The sequence below is a fragment of the Sus scrofa genome, chromosome 17, assembly GCF_000003025.6.
Source record: "Sus scrofa isolate TJ Tabasco breed Duroc chromosome 17, Sscrofa11.1, whole genome shotgun sequence".
In the NCBI taxonomy this organism is placed as follows: domain Eukaryota; kingdom Metazoa; phylum Chordata; class Mammalia; order Artiodactyla; family Suidae; genus Sus; species Sus scrofa.
The window spans coordinates 50,711,162-50,734,284 of record NC_010459.5 but is presented as its reverse complement, the minus strand read 5'-3'; the positions used below and the strand labels follow the sequence as shown (position 1 = coordinate 50,734,284).

The 23,123-nt window shown below is 44.1% G+C and overlaps 1 protein-coding gene across 2 annotated transcripts in view; it reads right to left on the bottom strand.

The window, feature by feature from the left end:
* ARFGEF2 (ADP ribosylation factor guanine nucleotide exchange factor 2) overlaps positions 2,032-23,123 on the bottom strand; it is a 100,410-nt gene continuing 79,318 nt past the window's right edge. For both annotated transcript variants that reach the window (XM_003483981.4, XM_005654245.3), the window contains exons 28-39: positions 22,220-22,380; positions 19,901-20,031; positions 19,632-19,761; positions 17,764-17,899; positions 16,546-16,684; positions 16,385-16,439; positions 14,641-14,755; positions 11,887-12,017; positions 9,350-9,518; positions 7,749-7,887; positions 6,234-6,351; positions 2,032-5,711 (exon numbers count right to left, since the gene is read on the bottom strand). In XM_003483981.4, the coding sequence (XP_003484029.1) occupies positions 5,535-5,711; positions 6,234-6,351; positions 7,749-7,887; positions 9,350-9,518; positions 11,887-12,017; positions 14,641-14,755; positions 16,385-16,439; positions 16,546-16,684; positions 17,764-17,899; positions 19,632-19,761; positions 19,901-20,031; positions 22,220-22,380 (1,601 nt within the window). In that variant the 3' untranslated portion in view covers positions 2,032-5,534. The remainder of the gene's footprint in view (positions 5,712-6,233; positions 6,352-7,748; positions 7,888-9,349; positions 9,519-11,886; positions 12,018-14,640; positions 14,756-16,384; positions 16,440-16,545; positions 16,685-17,763; positions 17,900-19,631; positions 19,762-19,900; positions 20,032-22,219; positions 22,381-23,123) is intronic.

Below are 23,123 nucleotides of genomic sequence, written 5' to 3'. Positions count from 1 at the left end.
CAGCGGGTTAAGAACCTGATTTTAATCCATGAGGATGCTGGTTCAATCCCTCACTTGCTCGGTGTGTTAAGGATCTGGCAGTGCTGTGAGCTGTGGTGTAGGTGTAGCTGTGCTGTAGCTCTAATTCGACCCCTAGCCTGGGAATGTCCATATGTCACAGGTGTGGCCCTGAAAAGAAAAAGAAAAAGAAAACCACTGCTCTGTTTTCTTTTTTCCGGCCTTGCCTGAGGCATGTGGAAATTCCCGGGTCAGGGATCAAACCCGAGCCGCAGCTGAAACCAGAGCTACAGCAGTGATAATGCGGGATCCTTAACCTGCTGCACCACCAGGGAACTTGCAAAAATGACTGCTTTAGATAAAACTCAGACACTATCTGCTCTGAAGAAAGAAAGACTCTTTAGTAAACCTTTTTAAAAGAAGGGGCTGTTCCTTTGTTCTTCCTTGGAAACACCTGAAATGTGGTACTACAGACAGACGTTTAACTCCAGTGGATTAGCAAATTAATAATGATGACTGTGTATGAATCAATTTCAGCTGCGGAATATTTGAAGAACAATCCCGGTTTACAACTTTAGATATCTCGGAAAGAATGGATCCTGCATTCGGAGGCAGTAAAGACAAGCACAGAGCCCACTGTCTTCTGGACGCTGGTTGCCTGGGTGAGCCTCAGAAGGATCCCCCCACGCAGTGCCCAGCTGATAACCTGTCCGTCTTCCTCCGCAGTCCTGCTCTCAATGCCGGCAGGAGGGGAGTTCTGTCTTCTCCTGGGACTAACCCACTCTTCGGACTAATTAATGAGATTCTTTAAGAATCTTCTCATGACCTCAGAACAATATTCATGAGAGGGAGGAAGGTGAAAGAGGGAAATTTTACCTAAAAAAATTAAAACCCACAATTAATATTCTCCCATTAATAATTATACTAGTTAAATATCAAGGCCAAATTTTACCACCAATTGGGAACTACAAGCTTGTACCTGCCGCAAGGACAAAGTAACCTATCACTATACTACTGAAGTCCATCAGACTACCACAAAATCGTATGATACCACTTATGTGTGGAATCTAATAAAAAATGACACAAAAGGGCCCATTTATGAGACAGAAACAAAGATTTCAGAATCACAGTTACCAGAGAACACACTAAACCGTGGGGGCCGGGGAGGAGGGATAAGCTGGGAGGGTGGGACGGGCACACACACACTGGTGTATGTGACGCAGGTAACCACAAGGACTTACTGCACAGCACAGGGAGGTCTACTCAACGTTCTGTAACAACCCACATGGGACAAAAGAACGGATATGCTGGAGTTCCCATCGTGGCTCAGAGGTTAACAAATCCGACTAGTATCCGACATGGTTCGATCCCTGGCCTCAATCAGTGGGTTAAGGACCTGATGCTGCTGTGAGCTGTGGTGTAGGTCATGGACGCAGCTCGGATCCAGTGTTGCTGTGCCTGTGGTGTAGGCCAGCAGCTGTGGCTCTGATTCGATCCCTAGCCTGGGAACCTCCATATGCCGTAGGTTGCTCCCCTCCACCCAAAAAAGACAAAAACAAAAAAAGAATGGCTATGTCTATAACCGGTTCATTTGGCTGTAAATCTGAAGCTAATACAACACTGAAAATCAGCTAAATCCCAATAAAACTTTTTATTTTATTTATTTATTTATTTTGTCTTTTTTTTTTTTTTTGCTATTTCTTGGGCCGCTCCCGCGGCATATGGAGATTCCCAGGCTAGGGGCCGAATCGGAGCTGTAGCCACCAGCCTACACCAGAGCCACAGCAACGCAGGATCCGAGCCGCGTCTGCAACCTGCACCACAGCTCATGGCAACGCCGGATCCTTAACCCACTGAGCAAGGGCAGGGACCGAACCTGCAACCTCGTGGTTCCTAGTCGGATTCGTTAACCACTGCGCCACGACGGGAACTCTCCAATAAAACTTTTTAAAAAGGTAACCTAAAAAAAAAAAAAAGAACAAATTAAACTAAAACTATGGCTTGATACATATTAATTACTACATTAAAAGCAGATTTACTTTTTAAAACTTTATTGATTTAACACCTGATTAAAGCATGGGATATTTATTTTAACAGTATTATACATAATATTTTTACATAGAAAACTTTACATAGCATTTCATATTATATAATTCTGCTTATTCTTTCAAAAATGTATACATCCATTGGGCAAGGAATGCTTTTCATTAAATTACCAATATTAAATGCACTTAATCATCGTGTATAGATTAAACAAAAGTAGCTACTGACTAACTTGTAGGCATTTTTAAGGTGAAACATACATTTTGCACATAAAGAAATAGCTGATGCAAATATGCAGACGAACATTTAAAAAAATTAGAACACTGAGAAAAACTACACTTTGATGAGTGTCTTTTTTTGAGAGCAAGGATTTCCATCCAGTCATTCTTTTAAATATTCAGCTTTGGTTTCTTTGTTTCCCCAACGACAAAGCTGCTGACAGCAAAACTCCGGGATTTCGCATGAGTTCAAACTAGGTCTACTTCAACACAAATACTGAAACAGAATTCAGAAAGTGCAGGATGACGGATCCGGCTTCTGTTTAAACTCATATCCATGCGCATCGTAACAACAAACGTTTGAACGAGATGATCACACTTGCGTTTGTCAGTAGGTTCCTTTAATGACTGTAAAGACCACTACATGTACAGCCACAATCAACAAAAAAACAGGAAAGGTGAGGATTTTTTTTTTTTTTGCATTTTGTACAAAAGTCACCTCTCAGAGGAAAATGTTGTTTCCAGATATTATGATACAATTTCCATAAGGTATGTTCTTTGGTTATAAGGAATAACAGGGAAGAGGTGTACTTGATTCTAAAGATGCATATTAGGAAGAAAATCCCCCGTCCACCGTTTGTTGTTAAGATGCCAAAGCTGGTGATCTCCCTAAAGGACAATGAGGAAAAACAGAATTGCTCAAAGCAGCAGTGTTGTAACAAAGAAAAACTTCTCCAGAGACCCAGCGTATGTAATCAACACTTAAAGCATTCTGAGAAGGAAATAAGACCTTGGAAACGCTCAGCTCTTCTCCGTAACCGTGTTAATGAACGGCGCCCGGCCCGGTGCCGTGGCTTTACACACACCCCTTTCCCTAGGGTTTGGGCGGGACGAGCCACATTTACCATGAGCTGAGATAGATGTATTCACAGAATAGAATTTAGGCTGAATGGCTTATTACCGGAGGTAAAGGATTTCCTCTGTATGTCACGGATCACCAATAAGAAAACTTACCCTAAATGGTTTTACACCCAGTTTTCCAAAGATCCACGCTGGTACATTTCAAAAAACGCCTCATTCCAAAACCCTCATCTTTTCAAAAACACAGCTGAAAAGAAATTCAAACCTCAAGATTTTAGCAAGTCACAAAGTGTGCTTACATATTTCCTGCTCTGCGAGAGGAGGCAAAAATGAAAGAGAAGGCTGGAATACACAGGCCAAGTCTTCCAGTCACATGAGCATCATAGAAGGGAAGGAAAAAAATCTCCCCCTAAGGATGCAGCTGTACAGAAAATGTATGAACCAACCTGCACGCTCCCCATTTGTATCTTCAATGCCAACGTCAACAGAGACGACTGACGTGCTGAGGCTGTGAGGAACCACAGTACCAGCTACCAGCAAGTCAGGCTCAGAAGGTAGGCTTCATGCTGCGGAGCGAAGATGTAAGGGATTCCAGGACCAGGATGGCCAACACCCTAGCATTCTCCATTCACAGCAGAACACTCCCCCAGGGGCCCTTCCAGCTAATTCCATAGCCTCTCTTCTCTCATGTACGTAAATAATGTAAAAACCTAAACCTGCTCTTTATTTCTTTGGTAGAGAAATTAAAACACTTTTGGGGAAAGAAAAAAGTGACAGAGTACTGCTGGCCAAAACCAAACATTTCTCAAGGCTGTTACAGCACAAAAAATGTTAAGAAATCGGTCTCTTAGTAAACAAAAGCACCAGAAATCCTTCTCTATAAAGAAAAAAGATCCGATTTTTTTTCGATAGTTTCCCAACTTTACTAACTTCTAAGGCACCAGAGTTGACATCAATACAACCCAATTTGCAGGACTACAGGGCGTAGGTAGCAGTCTGAATGTTTTAATAACTGTAACGCTTCTAATGCTGAGTGCTGCTCTCGGGAGGGAGCTGTGGATGAGCGGGCAGAGATGAAGCGTGTGTTCTTTCTCAATGACTCAGAAAAAATTAAGCTCCCAAATATACTGCTTGCAGGCTTTGGGCCATAGGCGTGGGCCGCCCGCTTTTTCATAAGCTGCACCAGAATTCGGTTCTACTGCAGTAAGAGTATTGCACCATCATTAACATAATAAGGACCCCAGAATCTAATCCTTCCAAAGAACTCGGCTCCTAGGCTCAAACTAACGGAAACACTGGACACATGCCACCTCCCGCCAGGGTCACGGTCAGCTGTGCTGGCCCCATGAAAGCACAGGTCCACCCAGGTTCAACTGGTGACACGTGGCTGGGAAGGTTCACCGGAGCCACTCTTCTCAAGCACGGTCCCCATCTCTGTCCCGTGGGGACTGTGCTGAGCAAGCATACTAACAATTGGTACACTCACTCTTCTGAGGTAAAAATAAAAGGTTTACTCAAACATAAATTAATTCTCTTAAATTACAATGTCATTTTTGTTACTACTTCATATATTAGATGGACAATGTATTCTGGAAATTTTAATTTAATACCCCTCCACAAATACTTCAAAGAACACTAATAATCATCTTCATTCAATTGTTTCCTTTTTCCTACAGACTTTTCTCCCCACGTTACTAAAACAGGGAGAGCCAGGAGGCGCTACTTTTTTTTTTTTTTTAAAACCTTGCAAGCTCTTAAGTCTAACTTAATCACGAAACACTGCTTTCAATCAAACCCTCAGTAATATATTTTTTGTAAAATGCTGTTAAAATATCACAGACATCAACCAAAAAAAAAACAAAAACAAAAAACCAACCCTCTTTTCCCTACTTTTCCCCAAACTAATATAACTATAGCGGACTCACAACTGACAAAAACACTCAAACTTCTGCAGCACATTCAAAATAACAAAAACACCCAGCATATTTTAGGTGGCACTTAGCCCTTACAAGAGATTTTATTAACATACTTGCTAATAATCACGAACCTACACAGCTAAGTTCAGTATTTTCAAGGAGAGTGACCTCCTCTGACAGAACATTTACGTACGGCCAATCGTGGGACTTTGCTTGAAAATGACAGCGTGTGCAATGACAGAAATTGACAGTTCAGTTGGTAAAATGGAATGACAGAAATGAGACGGACTCCTCACCCACTGTGATAACTGGGTACGCAACACTTTAACAAAATACCACAACGCCTCAGTCAGGAACTTGGATGGAACCATTTTCATCCAGGCCAGCCTGAGCTCCAAGATGCCGACTTTCTATAGTCTGACCCTTCTCGGGGTGTGCCAGACAGATGTGGCAGTGGACAGTTCTGCAGAGCTGCAGCCGTGGCCCGCAGGGGCCAGCGCTACCAGATCGGTGACAGGGTCCCTGGTACTTGTGATGGCTCTTCTGGAATCCAGATCTTATACACAACACCTATCCTCAGGAAGAACTTCCGCAGAACCGCTCGGAGCTCAGGAATCAGGTCAAACTGCATAATTTCACACAAGTAGGGGTAGTACATTGAAGCATGTGCTTTGAACTTGATAGGAGAGGGAGAGAGAGAGAAAATTAAACACAGAACTACTTTTTGGCATTATTTTTTCAAAAGTATTCATCTCATCCTGGAACTACTTGTAATGTTGGTCTTTTTTTCTCGCTATTATCAAGCTGGTTGCAAAAAAAATCTGCCAATTAAAACTTCTTTTAATTATATTCAGCTTCAAAAGCAAATTACTTGGGGACAGCCTTGTTCCCAAAGTCCACCTTCATTCTAGTAAACCAAGTCTCCAGTTCTAAACCAGTGTCTCACAATCTCTACCCTCTTTTCCAACAAAGCCACACTGGAAATCACTGTAGCTGTTTCAGGCCTGTCTCAACTGGGTTCTTTGAGAGAAAAAGCCCAATAACCTCAGGCATCCACTGTCTGTAAAGAACTGACCTCTCCCCAATGCATTCAGAACCATCCTTGGAAGAACGGAGAAAGTAGTTACTTCAAACTCTGAGTAAAAAGCCAACCCTAACTTATATCCCAGTGGAAACATCAGAGGTTACTTGTTTGTACCTTTTCATCATTTATTTTGAGGGTTTTCGTTAGAAGTAACAGCAGGAGACTGGTCCAGGCCTCCCGATGGCTTTCGGAATTCACGGTGATGAAATAGGCAAGAGCCTCACTGCATACACTGGAAAAGTCAGAGAGGAGGCAGGCCAAACAAAAGATGAACTTCACATTCTGCTGCCCTGGAGGACTCTATATTCTTTTTTTTTGTCTCTTTGCCTTTTCTTGGGCCGCTCCCACGGCATATGGAGGTTCCCAGGCTAGGGGTCGAATCGGAGCTGTACCTGCCAGCCTACGCCTGAACCACAGCAATGCAGGATCCAGGCCGCGTCTGCGACCTACACCACAGCTCACGGCAACACCAGATCGTTAACCCACTGAGCAAGGGCAGGGACTGAACCTGCAACCTCATGGTTCCTAGTTGGATTCGTTAACCACTGTGCCACGACGGGAACTCCTCTATATTCTTTTTTTTGGCTGCATACCTGGCATGCGGATGTTCCTGGGCCAGGGAGCGAACCAATGCTATAGCAGTGACAACGCCAGATCCTTAACTCACTGAGCCACCAGGGAACTCCTGTCTGTGATTTGTTTTAAAAAACATTGCTAAAAAAATCACAAGTATATATGGCCTTATGTCCTGCTTTTTTATGGTGAAATCTGAATTACGAACAGGTACCCACAATGAGGAAAGTTGTTTTTAAAAAACTTAACCTTTAATGGCTGCATAATACACAATCGTAGAATATACCATAATGTAGTTATCCATTCCACAGTTGACCTATTTAAAATTCGCTCTCCTTATAAGCAAGTCTGCCATGAGTATTCTGTGTGGGAATCCTGGTTCCATGGCGGTGGAATTACTGACCCAAGCTCTTGATGTGTAATGTCACCTGGTTTCCAGAAGGACCCAAGCGCTATACACTCGGTATAGTGGTGCAGGAGAATGCACTCATGTTTTATTGCATGGCTGCCAACACCACATGGTAATGTTTTCAAATATTAAAGGAGGGAAAGGAGGCTTAGACACAGCATCTTGTCCACAGTTGCCTAAGAAACTGGGCGGCAAAGATCTACTTCTCTGTAGGCGGCTCTTTCACTGGCATCCACTGTCTGCCCATTGCCGCGTTTCCACATAAAGTACATCCTGGTACCCACAATTCTAATCTGTTCCTCTTGAAAAGAAGGAATGGTGGGATGTTAGAGCTGATGGTGCTCTAAAGAGGCCCTGGTCAGGACTTCACACCAGAGGTGCCAGCTCTGAGCTCAGACAACCTTCCACTGCCCAGGTTTCTGGGCCTCAAGAAACTTACAAATCAAAGAAATGAAGCCCTGCCCTCTTCAGGGCACTAGAAAAGTGAAACAGAAGAGTCACCAAATAGAATGAAAAAATGAAAAGGAGAACAATTTGTGAGGGCACCAGCATGTAGGTATTTTTCTCCTACTCTTTTCAAATCTCAGTACTGTGGTGAAGTATCTTGTGTACTACAGGTAAGAAATTTAATCAGAAACTAATCTTACGTTAAAAGTCGCTGCTGTATTTCCTCCCAGGAATCCCTGCGGTTTTCATCGACATACATTCGAAAGAGGATCCTCAAACAACAGGCCAGGCTGCTGGTTTCTTGTTTTAGAAGATTGGGTTTAGACTTGCCCTTAAAACCTAGAGATCAGACAGTCATGTAAATGGTGCATGATTCCAGAGCAAGGCTCAGAAATCACGTGGGAACCTAATCTAGTTACGTTAGGAAATACTGAAGCATCTCACATTGCTTTTTTTTTTTTGGCTGCGCCTGCGGCATGTGGAAGTTCCAGGGACTGAACCCACGGCACAGCACTGACTGGAGCCACTGTAGTGACAATACCCGGCCCCTAACCCACTAAGCCACCAGGAAACTCCCATCTCACGTTCTTAATATGGCTCAACTTCGATATCAGACAAAAGCAGCCCTGATATCTCAACCTCCATATAAGATACACTTTGCTCAACAGCCTGAGCTGTTCTCCATTTAGACTCTGATTGTTTCATCTTCTCAAGTGTAACAGCTCTTAAGAATTATAGCATGTTTCTAAGTTGCTTGATTTTTTTCACAAAGCACATATAAGAACACATTTTCTTAAAACAATACCAGAGATATGTAACCCACGCTTACAAGTAAAACTTTATTATAGGCAAAGACGTTAAACACCTAGATATTTTAAAGCCATAGCGCAAAATAACATTTTAAAATTATGGGTTAAAATAGGCTTTTGTAGAAAATTAAAGCAGCGGTAACATTACAAAAATTATATAAAGTATCACTTTTGTGCAAAGTTCATGAAATAAGACTCCTGCCATCATCCCCGCATATATATGTGTGTCTACAAGTGCACATGGGTGCACAAACATACACACACACACATGCATACAGATACATTATTCACCTCCAGGATTTATGTATTTATTTGTGAAGGTGTGAGAAAGAAAAAAAAAAAAAAAACAAAACTCAGAAAATGTATGAATGCTTCTGTTTCTTTTACTCTACCATACTTTTTTTTTGTTTTTTTGTCTTTTTTTGTTGTTGTTGTTATTGTTGTTGCTATTTCTTGGGCCGCTCCCGCGGCATATGGAGGTTCCCAGGCTAGGGGTTGAATCAGAGCTGTAGCCACCGGCCTACGCCAGAGCCCCAGCAACGCGGGATCCGAGCCGCGTCTGCAACCTACACCACAGCTCACGGCAACGCCGGATCGTTAACCCACTGAGCAAGGGCAGGGACCGAACCCGCAACCTCATGGTTCCTAGTCGGATTCGTTAACCACTGCGCCACGACGGGAACTCCCCTCTACCATACTTTTTATATCATCATATTAATCTATATGCCTTTAACCCAATGTAAAATTTGACTTGCTAGATCCATGAAACTCTCAGCTTGCTTTTCCTTCAAATACTTACTGAGATTCTCCCATGTGCTAGGCAATATTCCTGGTATGGGAATGAAATTTCCCTTCTTTCTTCCTCAAGCATGAAAACCTCCGCTAAGTTATTCCAGCTATGGAAACTGTGCCAGGAGTTTGCCGAAGGCTTTAAGGCTTGAGGACAGTGACCAGTGTGACCACCTGTCCCATCGGCTGCGTAGCCTCCTTACCTGCTCGCCACAGGACGGTCCGCTGCTCATAGTTGGAATTGAAGGCCTTTGAGAATGAATGGGACTCCTGCAAGCAGTCCAACAGCTTGAAGAGGTGCTGGGAAGACATGCACTTATACATGCCCTGGTCCTCTGTCTCTATGTGGATATCCGCATCCAGCGTGTCTTGCTAGAGAGGGGAGGATGGGAGAGCGAAGGAAAGAAGACGGAATGGTTTTGGACGCTGTGGTATCACACCTCTCCCAAAACCCCCTCTCTGTAAGGTGTGCTCCATTCCACAATACCCCAAACGGCTTCCCATTTAGATGCTGCTCACTGGCGGTAGGACAGCTTGAGCTCTTGCTCGATGGCAGGCTCTGTCGGCCAAAGCTTCAGTTTGGTTGGTATTGCCTTCACTGCATATGTGCACATTAAACTTTGTATAAAAATGCAGCAGCATTGCTCACAAGAGCCAGACAATGGAAGCCACTCAAATGTCTATCAACTGATGAGTGGAAAAACAAAATGGGGTACAGCCATACAAAGGAACATTATTCAGTCACACAAAAAATAAAGTAGTACTGAGACAGGCTACAACATGAATGAACCTAGAAAACACTGTGCTACGTGAAAGAAGCCAGACACAAAAGCTTACAAATTATATGATTTCATTAATATGAGATATCTGGATTAGGCACATCCATAGAGACAGACAATAGATTAGTGGTTGCCAAGGAGGGAGTGGAGAGTGACACTGATGGTTAGGGCGTTCACTTTTTTTTTTGTCCTTTTAGGGTCGTACCCATGGCATATGGAAGGTCCCAGGTTAGGGGCTGAATCAGAGCTTCAGTTGCCAGCCTACGCCACAGCCACAGCAACGTGGCATCCAAGCGCATCTGAGACCTATACCACAGCTCACCGTAATGCCAGATCCTTAACCCACTGAGCAAGGCCGGGGATTGAACCCGTATCCTCATGGATCATAATCGGGTTTGTTACTGCTAAGCCATGACAGGAACTCCAGGGCATTCACTTTTATAGTGATAAAAATATTTTGGAATTACGGAGTTCCCATTGTGGCTCAGTGGAAATGAACCCGACTAGGATCCATGAAGATTCGGGGTCGATCCCTGGCCTTGTTCAGTGGATTAAGGATTCAGCATTGCTGTGAGCTGTGGTAAAGGTCACAGACGTGACTGGGATCTGGAGTTGCCGTGGCTGTGGTGTAGGCTGGCAGCGGTGGCTCTGATTCAGCCCCTAGCCTGGGAACCTCCACATGCTGCAAGTGCAGCCCTAAAAGGCAAAAAAAGAAAAAAAAATTCTGGAGTTAGACAGTGGGGATGTTTGCACAACTTTGTGAATATACTAAAACCAGTGAACTACATACTTAAAAAACAAAACAAGAAAAAACAAAAAGGACAGCCTTTGGGCTGGATCTGGCCCACAGATGTATTCTGTCGGTTAATAATTCCAGTATTTAATAAAGAGATTTCCTATATAAAAATCATGGTCTGGGTCCTCTTAAAAAACTGGGAGCCCATCACGGCTTGACCCACCTGACAGCAACTCGCCACTGGAGCCAGGAGGTGGCACAGCGTCCGACAGGCTGAGGCTCTGTGGTTCCCCACAGTCCCATACCCCCTGCGACACACACGGGATCTACTGGCCCCCAAGGCACTTAGGTCTGCAACTCGTGGTGTAAGCTAACTATTCAACTTTTGGACTCTAAATTGTTCCAAACCGACTGTATACATAAAAGCTTGCATATATAAAACAGAAAAGTAAATGCCTGCTACCTTTAGCCACTATTTTTCCTCTCAGTTATTTGTGGTTAAACTGTATACCAATTATAAGGAATTGTGGTTAATAACACTTTTCATTCTTTCGTTATTTGGCCATGCCTGCAGCATGTGGAAGTTCCTGGGCTAGAAATCAAACCTATGCCACAGCAGTGACCAGAGCCACTGCAGTGACAACACTGGATCTGTAACCCGCTGCACCACAGGAGAACTCCAATAACACTTCTTTAGCCTTTTTTTTTTTTTTTTGCTTTTTATGGCCGCACCTGCAGCATATGGATGTTCCCAGGCTAGGGGTCCAATCAGAGCCACAGCAACATGGGATCCGAGCCTCCTCTGCGACCTACATCACAGCTCGAGGCAACACCGGATCCTTAACCCACCGAGCGAGGCCAGGAATCGAAGCCGAAACCTCATGGTACCTAGTCGGATTCGTTTCCACTGTACCACAATGGGAACTCCAGTAACACTTCTTGCGGAGCACTGAGGTGGGGTGTGGAATCTGAGTGGTGGTATGTTGGTAAACTGGCTCTCCAGGGATGAAGAAAACAGAACGCCTGTTGTGAGTGTTGGCTGATTTCTGTGGTATACATACTCTCATCGTGGCCAATTTTAAGTTACCAGTCCGGTCAATGAACGCAGGGCTGGGAAGAATGAGCAGGACGGGCTCTTGAGAGGCAGTCCGAGCCGGCTCCAGCACCACTGCATCCAAGCAACCTCCCCATGGACAAGGATGCCCTTCCCCAGGCCCGCTCTCACCTGGGCAGCAACCAGGTGCTCGGCATCTTCCTTTTTGCTCGTTGCAGGGTAGAACACGATGTTGTCAATGGTCTGTATCAATTCCAACTGGACCACACACTTGATGAGGAGGCTGGCAAACAGTTTCTGATCTATATTAGATGATAAAGATTAACCCTAATAATGATTCAGCCTGTACTGCATTCACTGAGCTCCCCACTATGTGCCAGGCACGTTCTTGAGGCTGTGACGTGACAGCGAATAAGCTGGACAAAAACCCTTGCTCCCATGCACAGAGAAACAGTGACCAAGTCATGCAAGCACAGGCTATAGCACATCAAACGATGAGGACTCAGGGAGGGGATACGGTAGGGAAGGTGTTGAGGTGGGGTTGCCAGTTTAACAAGCTGTCAGGAAAGGTCTCTGCAACATGCTCTCTGAGCAGAGACCTGAAGCGGAGGAGGGGTCAGCCGTGCAGGTCCCTGTCCTCCAGCATGCTTCTCGGCTGCCTGAAGGGTCACCCCTACAGACCAGCTCTGGACTGTGCTCAGCCCATGGGAAGGCTACAAGTTCCTGCAGTAGCTGGATCCTACAAAGGGCTGAGTCTCAGCCTTGACGGCGGGGGAACTGGGTGCGGCTGATTTAAGGTCCTGGTTCCTGGATTGCTTTCTGTCTGCCCTGGAGGTGGCTTTCCACTTCTGCTTCCATATCCTCCAAATGTCTCCTCCTAGCGCTTTCCGTGGTTAGCCATCTCTGACTAGTTAACAATTCTTTGTGCGGAGTTTTCCCTGTTGAAATTATTGGTGTGGTTTCTGCCTAATGACTAGCCTCTGACTAATGTCTCATCTTCTTAATCCCTGGGCTCAGGGACAGCCCATGTCTGGCACTTCCTAAGTGTTGGCTGATGTGACTGTAATAAAAGCAGGGCTTCCTTTTCAACTTGGTGTTATGGAATCAGAACACTGAAAATATTAAATAAATAAATGCTAAAGAAACACAAGGAGTCGGGTCGGCTTCAAGCATCTGAAACTGGCTGTGAAATTATACAGACATATAAAAATTCTCCATGCAGAATTAGTTTTAATTGAAAAAATATAGTGGAATTGCAACACATGTACATTTAACTTATGCCAATCCAAAGACACCATCTTGGATGAAAAATAAAAAGAAGGAAAGAAAACAATACAAGTGGTGTAAGAAATTCTGCCTGCTGCTCTGTTCACTGAGCTCGTGCCTGGAAGGGAGACGGAGCTGGGAGACTGGGAGAAGCAAAGCGCTGCTCCTTGGAGGGACGGCAGGGGTCTCCAGTCTCCCTGCTGCACTCAGTGGTTCCATTTAAAGAAATGTCCACTTGCTCCTCCCACACAAGCCAAGCCCTTTATCTGGGGCTGATGAGGAAACAGCTCACCCTCTGCCTGGGTCGGGGAGAGACACTGGCTGTGCTGCAGACACCAAGGAAACAGCCTGTCAGTCTCCAGTTTGGTGTCTCTTTAATGGATTCCCAGGGTGGTTCTTTCTTATGCCTTCAAAAGATAATGGGGACCACACAGGGCTTTGTCTAATGTGCTGCTTCCGAAGATAATGTGAGTGCTAACACCTACAGCCTGGTACGGCAAGAAGAGGGAGAAAGTGCTATGAAGAAAAATAATGGGGACCACAACTTGCAAAAGACCAGACCAACACCAGGAAAGTTAAAATTTCTCAGGCAGCCAAAAATATCCGTGCCCCAAGTCTACTGTATATTGGCAAGCTGCGCCACTGAGGTCCCAGGGCACTCAGACCTAAGAGCAGCCCTCAAAGGGCGAGCGGAAGGAGCACGTGCGAGCACGCACAGGACAGAGTACAGTGTCTGGCTCGCATAACTGTGTGAGACCTTTTTTTTTCATGACAGGCGTGATATACACCATAAGCAACATTATGAGATAAATTTAAGTAATCTGAAACTCATATCCAGAAAAGGGATCTCTAACACATAAAGAGCCCCCTGCCAACCAATAAAAGAAAGATCAACAATCAATACGTAATGAGCAAAGATGATGAACAGATAGTTCACAGAAAAGAAAATAGAAATGGTTCTTAAACACATGAAACTGCTCAGTTTTACTCATAATTAGAAAACTGCAAACTTAAAACTACTCAAAAGATACCAAATATCACCTCAGTGTTTCCAAAGATCATGTAAATAGGTGCAGCCTTAATAGGCAGCAATCTGGAATTTTCGGTCAAAACAGTAAATGCACTTCTCTTTTAACCTAGAAATCCTATTTCTGGGAATTCGCTGTACATATAAACTCACAACACATGTATTAGGTGATTTGATGCTATGTTGTTTATAACAGAAAGTCTGAGAATAACATAAAAGGCCACTGGTAGGAACCCAATTAAGCAAATAATAGTACATCTACAATGTGGGGCAGTATACGACAGCCTAAGAGTGCGAGAGCTCTTTGGGTACTGATTTTGAATAATCTCTAAGCTGTATTAAGTGAAAAAAGAATAATGCAGAGTATTCTATAATTTTTATACAAAGGAGTGGAGAAGAATTCATACACATCTATATGTGTGTTTGTGTATATGAATAAGCATTTGCTTGCATATGAGCAAAATGTCTCTAGAAAGTTATACAGAAACTGGTGCCACTGGTGCCACAGGGAAGGGACTGGCAGACTGAGGCCCAGGAGTGAAAGAAAGGCTTATATCTTGTTTACCCTTCTGAACATCTGAATCATGAGAATGTGTTATCTATTTAAAACAATTTAAAAAAAGTGGCCTTACTTGCATATGGTCTAGCTTTCCAGCTGTCATCGGTTGGATTAGAGAGTTGGCTCTGGCCTCTCTCAGAGGCATTTTTATCTATGCTGCTTAAAGACTGGCGGTCCAGATCCACATCCTAAAAGTAAACCAGAGAGAAACACCACGTTCATTTCTCTGTCCACAATTCAGTACCTGGGCAGAAATGTGCTGTTTCAGCACTGCTGGCCCAACTTGAATTTAAGACTCTTACTCCGCTGGAAGCACAATGTAGTGCCTCTCAGAGGCCGCGTGGGAGGGATTTCATATTTTAATGATTTCTCCCGCCCATTAAAATTTCACATTTTCTTTTCTTTTTTGTCTTTTTAGGGCCGCACCCTCGGCATATGGAGGTTCCCAGGCTAAGGGTCCAATCAGAGCTACAGCTGCCAGCCTACACCACAGCCATAGCAACACAGGATCCGAGGCACGTCTGCAATCTACACCACAGCTCATGACAACTCCAGATCATTAACCCACTGAGCGGAGCCAGGGATTGAACCTGCAACCTTATGATTCCCAGTTGGATTTGTTTCAGCTGTGCCATGACGGGAACTCCATAAAACTTCACATTTTCCTATTCCAACCTAGACAACTTCTCTACATATTATAGATGAGTATGATAATTTTTTTTCCTTTTTTTGCCTTTGAGGGCCACACCTGTGGCATACGGAGGTTCCCAGGCTAGGGGTCCAATCAGAGTTGCAGCTGCTGGCCCACGCCACAGCCATGGCAACATGGGATCTGAGCTGCATTTGTGACCTATGCTGCAGCTCAAGGTAATGCCAGATTCAGATCCGTAACCCAGTGAGTGAGGCCAAGGATCAAACCCACATCCTTACAGATACTAGTCAGGTTTGTTACCACTGAGCCACAATGAGAACTCCAAACCAAAGTATTTTAAAGTGATACTTGATTTATGGGGCCTTATGCACAAAAAGCCCACTGCTATTTCATTGGGAGAGATGAAAGCACTCTTCATAGGGGAGGGCAATAAATAAGGAGAATTACACCAAAGCAAAGTTTTTAACACGGAAACACCAGAAATGACATCAGAGTCCACCAAGGGAGACTTCCTGAAATACATGATAATGATGTGCAGCCACTGATGAGGCTGCTCTCAGAAAATATTGAAGAATATGGAAAAATGTCCACAACGGTGTTAAGTAGTACACTATGTACAAAGTGAGCCCAAATTCTAAAGACGTGGGTTGTGGGTGCTCAGTCACATAAAGAAAAAACTAGAAATGCTGTGTGTTTTTTATTGAGTGAAGGGACTTATTTCCTTAATACTTTTTTGTACTTCCTAAAAAGTAAGTTAATGAATATATACAGTGTTTAGATCTTGTCTTTTTCACTCACTTCCCATCAGAAAAACACAAACTGGAGTTCCCGTTGTGGCTCAGTGGTTAATGAACCCAACTAGTATCCATGAGGATGTGGGTTCGATCCCTGACTTTGCTCAGTGGGTTAAGGATCTGGTGTTGCTGTGATCTGTGGTGTAGGTCACAGACTCGGCTCGGATTCCAAGTTGCTGTGGCTGTGGTGTAGGCCGGGGGCTTCAGCTCCAGCTGGACCCCTAGCCTGGGAACCTCCATACGCCGTGGGTGCCGCCCTAAAAAAGAAAAAAAGGAAAAAAAAAAAACAAAACGAAAAGCACAAACTGCGCTGCTTCATTTTTTACAGTAATATGTGATCAGAGAAAAGACAACTGAAAAAAAAATCCTACCAGATGTTTTTCTGATGGATCTTCCTCCATTCCCACAGGTCTCCATGTCAGCAAACTTAAAGGAACACGAAAGAAGGGAAATGGTCAGTGCGAAGGCAACCCACAGCTTTAAAACAGCCCCGGGTATAGAAATCACCAGCAGTAACCAAACTAACACTCACATGTGTGGGATGGTTGTTTTGAAAATATCCAACATACAATTGCATGTTTCATCCCAGACGGCAGGGCTGAATTTCTCTCCGTTGGATATTACTAAATTTTCTAAGCAATTTGTACCTGATCGAGCCAACTGCTCATTATCTGCAAAACAAAACAAGCTATGTCATTAAACTTTAAGTGCTGTTTAGATTCCAGTCTGACTGCTGATGCCTCATATCTTGAGGTGAAGACTATACAACTGGTGGGCTTGCTATAATGAAGAACTGCTATAGATGGTATGCACATTGTTAGTTTAAGTGGGCTACAAAGAGGTAAAGTTACAGAGTTCCCGTAGTGGCTCAGCGGTTAACCAATCTGACTAGGAACCATGAGGATGCAGGTTTGATCCCTGGCCTCGCTCAGTGGGTTAAGGATCTGGTGTTGCCGAGAGCTGCTCGGCTCGGGTCCCGAGTTGCTGTGGCTGCGGTGCAGGCCGGCAGCTACAGCTCTAATTCAACCCCTAGCCTGGGAACATCCATTTGCCACAAGCGCAGCCCTAAAAACCACACAAACACAAAAAAAGGTAAAATTAATGGAACGTCTACATTTTACTACTTAATTAACTGACTTCTTGTATGAGATATGGTAAAGGAAGATGGAAAATATTAGACCAGTGTTTCTAAAAGCAAGTCACTCATACATTATATTTCCAAATTTTGTTATGTCAGTATCAACTTTTTTTTTGTCTTTTTGCCATTTTCTTGGACTGCTCCTGCAGGCAAAAAAAAAAAAGGACCAAAAAAAAGGCACACAAAAAAGAAAAAGGCACACACACACAAAAAAAAAAGACAAAAAAAAAGGCCAAAAAAAAAAAAAAGCCAGCCTACACCATGGCCACAGCAGCAAGGGATCTGAGTTGTGTCTGCGACCTACACCACAGCTCACAGCAACACCGGATCCTTAACCCACTGAGCAAGGCCTGGGATCAAACCCGCAACCTCATGGTTCCTAGTCGGATTCGTTTCCACTGTGCCATGATGGGAACTCCAAAAAAAACGCATTATAAACTGACTTGATGGAGAGATTGTTTTTATGTTCTAATTAAATAAAAAAATACTCATTTTTACCAATTAAATTATACAATGTTCTCCTTGGCATTATATCCGTACTTATAAATATTGAAAAAAAATCTCATTAAGAACTATGTCAAGAAAAATGATCCCTAACCACAGAAAGAGTACCTTGTTTTACACACCACTGCAACTGGGCAAATATATCAGAGAGAAGAACTTCATTCAGAGCTTCGTAGAACTGGGTAAATACGTCACAAACAGCATAAAGTGCATGATTGCAAGTCGTTGTCATCCACTCAGATTTCTGGAAAAACAATTAAAGGATAATATTTAAAAGCCACTCTCTCTGCAGGGGGACAGGCATTCTCACATAGCACTGGCAAAAACATTCTGAAAAGCAATTTGGCAGCAGGTATCCACGGTCTTAGAAATGTTCACACCCACTGATGCAGTAACACTACTTCCAGAAATGGGCCCTAAAGAACTCATCAAAGATCTGTGGGTGAAGGTTTATGAATAATACACTGGTATTTATATACTATAAACACAGACATAAACTAATGCTCAGTAATGTGGCAACTGAGTACATCCAAATGACAGAATATTAAAGAGCCATTCAAAGTGAGACTTCCAAAAATTTTTAATGATTTGGAAAAGATGAATAGGAGATTATGCTAAATATTTACGTAAATATGTGATTATGCTAAATATTTACATCAAAAATTTAAATATTAAAAATGATGTTTAGGGAGTTCCTATCTTGGCACAGCAGAAACGAATCCGACTAGTATCCATAAGGATTCGGGTTTAATCCCTGCCTTGCTCAGTGGGTCGGTGATCTGGCGTGGCTGTGAGCTGTGGTATGGGTCACAGACATGGCTCAGATCCCACACTGCTGCGGCTATGGTGTAGGCCGACAGCTGTAGCTCCAATTTGACCCCTAGCCTGGGAATCTCCATATATCCTGGGTACAGCCCTAAAAAGCAAAAAAAAAAAAAAAAAAGATGTTAGGTAGACATTTTTCCAAAGAAGATATATAAATATAAATGGCCAACAGATACAAGACAAAGCGTTCAATATCACTAACCCTCAGAGAAATGCAAATCGTAACCACAATGAGATATTATTTCACGCCTATTAGAATGGCCATCATCAAAAAGATGAGAGGGGAGTTCCCATCATGGCTCAGTAGTTAACAAATCTGACTAGGAACCACGAGGTTGCAGGTTTGATCCCTGGCCTTGCTCAGTGGGTTAAGGATCCAGCATAACCAGTGCTGGGGAGGATGTGAGGAAAGGGAACACTTGCGCACCGTTGATGGGAAGACAAACTGTGAGTGTTCAATTTTTTTTCCTTTGTTTTCCTGTTTTTGTTAATAATGAAAAAATTTTAAATTACTTTAATAAGATTAGAGAACTGTATCTGTATATAACCTTAATCATATCTGAACCATGTAGAAGACTGCCACAACAATAACTCCAATTTCTGACTGGGAAAATTACAAATTTTCTGTATACTCCTAATATTCTGTATCAAGCACATGCTGTTTTTACACTGGGGGAGGGAGGGATCATTGCTCCTAAAACAAAGTAAAAAAGTTACAATCCCCTCCAAAAATCTTAGGATAGGGGTCCCCTCCTGACCCCTCCCCTAGGGGAGAAATAACAAAAGACACCCAGAGGCATCAAGCATCTTTTTAAAAAAAGGCCTAATATTTGCCGACATTATCTCCAATTGATACGAATGAAATAAGTAAGAGGACCAGTGAGGTCCTACTAAAGTGACCAAGTCCAACACCCGAGGGTCGAGTGGGCAGACTGGTGATTTACTTCCTCTTACTCTTCCCCGATGGGGAGTTTCTTCGTACTACTTGATACTGGCACAAGAGGGCCTGCAAGAAGGTCTGTATTTTCAAAACACATCTGACATGGCTTAGGATTTAAGACTTAGTGTTTAAGACGCCATGGATGATGATGCAAGCCCAGAGGCGGACAGAGGTCAGAAGGGCTCTTCCCCCACATCCCCAGGGTCATCACCTCTGACTGTTGCTCAGGGAGTTTCATATTGTCAAAAATCCTGAACACGATTCTGAACAGGTCTTGCCACCAGTGCTTTTCAAAGGTGTGGCCGTAGCTCTTCATGATCTCGAACATGACCGTGAGTCCCCTGGAGGAAACAAGGCAGGTGGGCAGAGGGAATGGGGGGGGAAAGAGGACAGCAGCGAGCGGGAGCGCAGGGGCGGGGAGCAGGCCACGGAGGCTGATTCAGTGACCAAAGGAAGGGGGCCCGCTGGGGACACAGCTACCTTGTCCGGACATCCAGCTTGCATCTATTAATGATGCAGGAGAGCTCAAAGAGGATGGGGAACCAGCCTCGGACCCAGACCCTGTCGCCAGGAGCCACATTCATGTCGTCACTTGTGTATTCTTGCAGGACCTACAACGAGAATCACTCTCAGAGGCAGACCAGGCAAGAGGAAGGAAGGAAATGAAACAGAACTACGTGGGGATTAAAGGCCTGCACATTTTCCTTGCCTAAAAACATCCATTCAGCAAGGCTGTGATGGGAAAGCCTGGGGAGACAGAGGCAAGCCTGTCCCAAGGGCACATGAGCAGTTTCCCATGAACCTACGTAGATCTTAGTGTAAGTTAAATGGAGCAGATCACACAAGTCCTGGAGGCAGGAGGTGTTACATTAAGAAAAACAATAAAGGAGAGTTCCTGGTGTGGCTCAGTGAGTTAAGAACCTGACTGGTATCCATGAGGACAAGGGTTTAATCAGTGGGTTAAGGATCTGGTGTTGCCACAAGCTGGGGTATAGGTCTTGGCTCAGATCTGGAGTTTCTGTTGCTGTGGCATAGGCTGGCAGCCGCAGCTCCAATTCAAACCCTAGCCTGGAAACTTTCACATGCCACGTTGTGGCCTTTTAAAAAAACAAAAGCAATAAAGGTCAAATGGTGACAGCAAAATATCCAGGATAATTCACTACCTTGGGTCTTTCTGGAATGATGTTACTCTAATACTGTAATACATATTACTTAAAACAATACAGCAGAAGCAGTTAAGATTTACTAAGTGCTTGCTCTGGGTCAGGAACTGTGAAGGCGCTCTACAGGGATTAATGATACAATTTCATGAAGCAGGCCCCAAGAGGTTAGATAAGCTGCCCACGGTCACGCAGCCAGGAGCTGGCAGTCTTCCCATAGTCTAGAGGTGAAGGCCCACTTTCTGCCCTATCTCTGGGATATCTGCTCTATAACCACTTCTGAAGTCATGTGATCTGTTGTAATGGAATTTCTTTATCAACTATGGTTATTTAAGGTTAGGCAACTTCTCTCTGTGTTTCGGTTAACTTCCCTGTACAATGGGGATATAACTACCCTTCTCAGAGGCCTCATGTGGGGATTAAATGAATCCACACACAGAAAACGTCTAGACCGTTGCCTGACATGAAGTGAGCGCTCCATCACTCTCGTTACCACCACATCTCAGTGAGCTGCTGTAGGGACCAGACGCATCATCTCAGGGGTTTACACTGCTGTGAAGAGTGCTTCAAAAGACATCTAGATAGGCCATCAGTCTAGCTGTGCCTGTTTCTACCTGGTTTCAGGTGTTTTGAGACTGGCAGTTGAACCAAGCAGGCGTGCTTGCTTGGTTATTTATTTATTTATTTAATTTTTGTCTTTTTAGGGCCACACCTGTGGCATATGGAAGTTCCCAGGCTAGGGGTTGAATCGGAGCTGTAGCTAAGCTGCTGGCCTATACCACAGCCACAGCAACACCAGATCCAAGCCACATCTACAACCTACACCACAGCCACGGCAACCCGGGATCCTTAACCCACTGAACAAGGCCAGGGGTCAAACCTGCGTCCTCATGGATACTAGTCAGGTTCGTTAACCACTGAGCCACAATGGGAACTCCACATGCAGGTTTCTTTAGGAAGGTGCAACATAACAGAAAAACCTGGAGTTCCCATCATGGCCCAGTGGTTAATGAACCCGATTAGTATCCATGAGGACATGGGTTCAATCCCTGGCCTTGCTCAGTGGGTTAAGGATCTGGCATTGCCGATCCTTATATCCTGTGGTATAGGTCGCAGATGTGGCTTGGACCCTGTGTTGCTGTGGCTCTGGCATAGGCTGGCAGCTACAGCTCTGATTCAACCCCTAGCCTGGGAACCTCCATATGCCTTGGGTGGGGCCCTAAAGAAAAACCTCAAACTTTCTTGGGAGAAATAAAAGGTGATTTTAAAGTGTGGTTTCTCAGCCACATCACAATGGCATAATGTCATTTCCTAAAGGGAGCTTTGTTTTCTTCTAAACAGAAATGTCCAGCTTCTTCATCTTTGTCAAAATTCTCAGCTAAACTACTATTACTTTCTACAAAAATGATTTGTAGAACACCATATTAAAGCTCAGTATGAATAAAGTAATTTCATACATACAAAATAACAGAAAAAGTACGACCCCTGTGATAGCAGCATTTTGAAATAAACACTGAAATTGAGGGGAAATGTGCATTTCTAAAAGAGTAGCTAGAAAGCTCTTTGCCAGGAGCAAGGGTTCTTGACCAAGGCTCCTTTTCCCCTCACTGCCCAAATGAGCGAGGAGAGGGGAACATACCCGAGGCCTCTCGGAGACGTATTTCCCACAGAAGCGGATGAGCCGGATGGCTTCCATGCTGGTGTCAGGGAAGGCAGCATTGCAGGCAAACTCCGACAAGCACTTGACAGCATCTTGAAAGGAATCGATGGCAGCAGGGAAATGGTGCTGGAAAATAGTTGCTGGGGAAACAAAGGCACATTTACTGTAAGACCAGGATTTAGAAATGGGGGGGTAAACAAACACATGCCAGAGATAATTACTTTTGTGAAAATCTAAGAAAAGCATGTCAGGGTCTCTGGAAGACAGAGTTTCTTATTAAATTATCCAGGAATGAATACACAGAGTACAGCCTGGGCAAAACTACACCGGTTCCTGAGCTCAAACAACAACGTAAAGACACAAATATTCATTCATTCGACAAACACTTATTGCACGCCAACTACATGCAAACCATAGTCTGGGTCCTTGGGACAAAGAGATGACCAATCAGATTTCCTGCCTTTGCTCCAATGGGCAAGATGGACAATAATCACCTAAATCAGTAGATATGGAAAACCTTCTTGGGTAGAGGGAGTGCTGGGTCAGGGGACAGAAGACAGAAGAGGTTAGTAGAGATGGAGAGACTCTTTAAAGAGGTCCTCTCTTTTCTTTTCTTTTTGGCTTTTCTCCTTCTTTTGGCTTTTTAGGGCCACACTCGCAGCATATGGAGGGTCCCAGACTAGGGATCGAATTGGAGCTACAGCTGCTGGCCTACGCCAGCCACAGCTGCACCAGATCCGAGCCGAGTCTGCAACCTACACCACAGCTCATGGCAACACTGGATCCTTAACCCACTGAGTGAGGCCAGGAATCGAAACTACAACCTCATGGTTCCTAGTTGGATTTGTTTCTGCTGCGCCACAACAGGAACTCCAAAGAGAGG